Below are 2,761 nucleotides of genomic sequence, written 5' to 3' on the forward strand. Positions count from 1 at the left end.
TCTCAACTCTCATCATCATGCACTTGCTTCCATTGAAGTCACGTTATTGTGCTTGAGTCAAAGCCCTTAATTTGTATTGGTCTAGCATTGTTTATTTCAACTCTGCACTGACGTGTTTCATCAATATTACACTGTCTACAATAATGTGTATGTAGTATTCGTTTTCCAGAGTTGAGTCGTTGCATATATTTGTATAAGTGCCTACTGAACCTGGACACTGATCCATGTGGCATTATATCTGTTACTTCCTTACGCTCTGATCTCACTCCTCTCACTATCACTCTGTCTTCCGTTGGACAGGAATTCTCTCACACATTTTAACACATTTCCAGTCATTTCTGCCTGCTTCTCATAGTAGTATAGGAGCCACCTGTGCGAAACATTGCTGAAGGCTCTCTGGCAATTCAGCATCACCAGAAGCAGAGATTGCGTGATAGAGATGTGATTGGGCTCTTCCTGTAAGAATGAACACAAGAATATGTGAGGTATATGAAGTAGGAATCACTGCCCTTTCTCGACGGTGCCTATCTAAGTTTGCGTCTATAAATGATAGTCGAAAACTTGAACCACTAGTCTACCACCATGGTGCCAAGCTGCCTGTACCACTAGTCTACCACCATGGTGCCAAGCTGCCTGTACCACTAGTCTACCACCATGGTGCCAAGCTGCCTGTACCACTAGTCTACCACCATGGTGCCAAGCTGCCTGTACCACTAGTCTACCACCATGGTGCCAAGCTGCCTGTACCACTAGTCTACCACCATGGTGCCAAGCTGCCTGTACCACTAGTCTACCACCATGGTGCCAAGCTGCCTGTACCACTAGTCTACCACCATGGTGCCAAGCTGCCTGTACCACTAGTCTACCACCATGGTGCCAAGCTGCCTGTACCACTAGTCTACCACCATGGTGCCAAGCTGCCTGTACCACTAGTCTACCACCATGGTGCCAAGCTGCCTGTACCACTAGTCTACCACCATGGTGCCAAGCCACCTGTACCACCAGTCTACCACCATGGTGCCAAGCCACCTGTACCACCAGTCTACCACCATGGTGCCAAGCTGCCTGTACCATTAGTCTACCACCATGGTGCCAAGCCACCTGTACCACCAGTCTACCACCATGGTGCCAAGCTGCCTGTACCACTAGTCTACCACCATGGTGCCAAGCCACCTGTACCACTAGTCTACCACCATGGTGCCAAGCCACCTGTACCACTAGTCTACCACCATGGTGCCAAGCCACCTGTACCACTAGTCTACCACCATGGTGCCAAGCCACCTGTACCACTAGTCTACCACCATGGTGCCAAGCCACCTGTACCACCAGTCTACCACCATGGTGCCAAGCTGCCTGTACCACTAGTCTACCACAATAGATGTCCTTGAACCTGAGCTTCTCCAGCTTATAGCCATTCTTACGGGTTCTGACCGGGTGGGAAAATGTTGGAGAAGGGACGGAAAAAGGGGAGAGGGGGAGGGGAGAGAAGAGATGGTGGAGGGACGGGAAATGATAGGAAATGGGGAAGGTTAGATAGAGAAGGGAAAGGGAGGAGGAAGAGGGGAGTGGGATAGGGGCAGAGAATAGGAGGGACGAGAGATGGGGAGAGTAGAGAGAGAGGGGCGGGGGAAGTATGGGGTTAACAGAATGTCCCGGGCACCGTTGGGTTTCTTCTGAAGTAAACCCAATCATTCTATTTGCTCTGTTACGCGAGTTAATGCACTGCTCCCTAAAGCTACGTCACCCATCCGGTAGAGGGAGTGGCTGCCACATTCTACTTTATGTCCTTGTATTACTTCACGTTAAGATGCACCCGCCCCTTTTATGGTCAGGGGCCAGATTCACGAAGCAGTTACCCAAGCACTTACGAAGCTGTTCATCTTTTCTCAATCTTTGGCGGCTTTGTTTACAATTATTAAACTGTTATTGAGGTCCGAAGCATCAGGAGGCTGTTTATAACAATAACAGAAGTTGATTGGCAAGTTTTCATGCTTGTAAACTGTTTAATAAATGTAACCAAAGCCGTCAAAGATTGAGGAGAGATGTACACGTTCGTAAATACTTGCGTAACTGCTTCGTGAATCCGGCCCCTGTTACGTAATGTGGTGAGGTCGTTCTTGCGCTCCACAGAGTCCACAGTTAAGTCTCGTTATAATTAACTTACAGATAATATTACTCAGTTGTGTCTTAGTTTGCGGTGCCGAGGGGAGACGAAGCTTCGGCGAGCGGGTATACAGGCTTGGACAAGCGGTCATAAAAGCTTGGACGAGCGGTCATAAAAGCTTGGACAAGCGGTCATAAAAGCTTGGACGAGCGGTCATAAAAGCTTGGACGAGCGGTCATAAGAGCTTGGACGAGCGGTCATACAGTTCCCGCGGTGACACGCCAATCTTGTCTCCATGGAGACGACGGATGCTGATCTCTATCTGGCACCCTTAAAAAGAGCCAGTCAACACAGAAGACGCTCCCATATACTGTGTGTGTAATTGGACTGTAATTCAAAGTTAATTGAAGAACTTCCCGAGTCACAAAAAAGTTAAAATAATCGTGCTTCAAATGTAGCAGTTTCCTCGCCATCATTACTACAAACGATCCATTAAGAACATATAAGAACATAAGAACACGTGAACATAACAATAAGCAACCATCGTAGCGGACCTGACGGCCCATACAACTCAGATCCCATTACTTAAATTCCTCCCCCACCTTTAACCCATTTACCTATCCAATTTGTTCATGAAACCTATTAAAACCTGTTTGG

At 47.8% G+C, this 2,761-nt stretch overlaps 1 protein-coding gene across 1 annotated transcript; it reads left to right on the forward strand.

The window, feature by feature from the left end:
• Positions 1–464: 464 nt before the first annotated feature.
• LOC138363410 (uncharacterized) lies at positions 465–1,388 on the forward strand. Its single transcript, XM_069322464.1, has one exon. It carries the CDS (start codon positions 465–467, stop codon positions 1,386–1,388), a length of 924 nt encoding a protein of 307 aa, XP_069178565.1.
• Positions 1,389–2,761: the final 1,373 nt, after the last annotated feature.

The sequence above is a fragment of the Procambarus clarkii genome, chromosome 1, assembly GCF_040958095.1.
Source record: "Procambarus clarkii isolate CNS0578487 chromosome 1, FALCON_Pclarkii_2.0, whole genome shotgun sequence".
Taxonomy (NCBI): domain Eukaryota; kingdom Metazoa; phylum Arthropoda; class Malacostraca; order Decapoda; family Cambaridae; genus Procambarus; species Procambarus clarkii.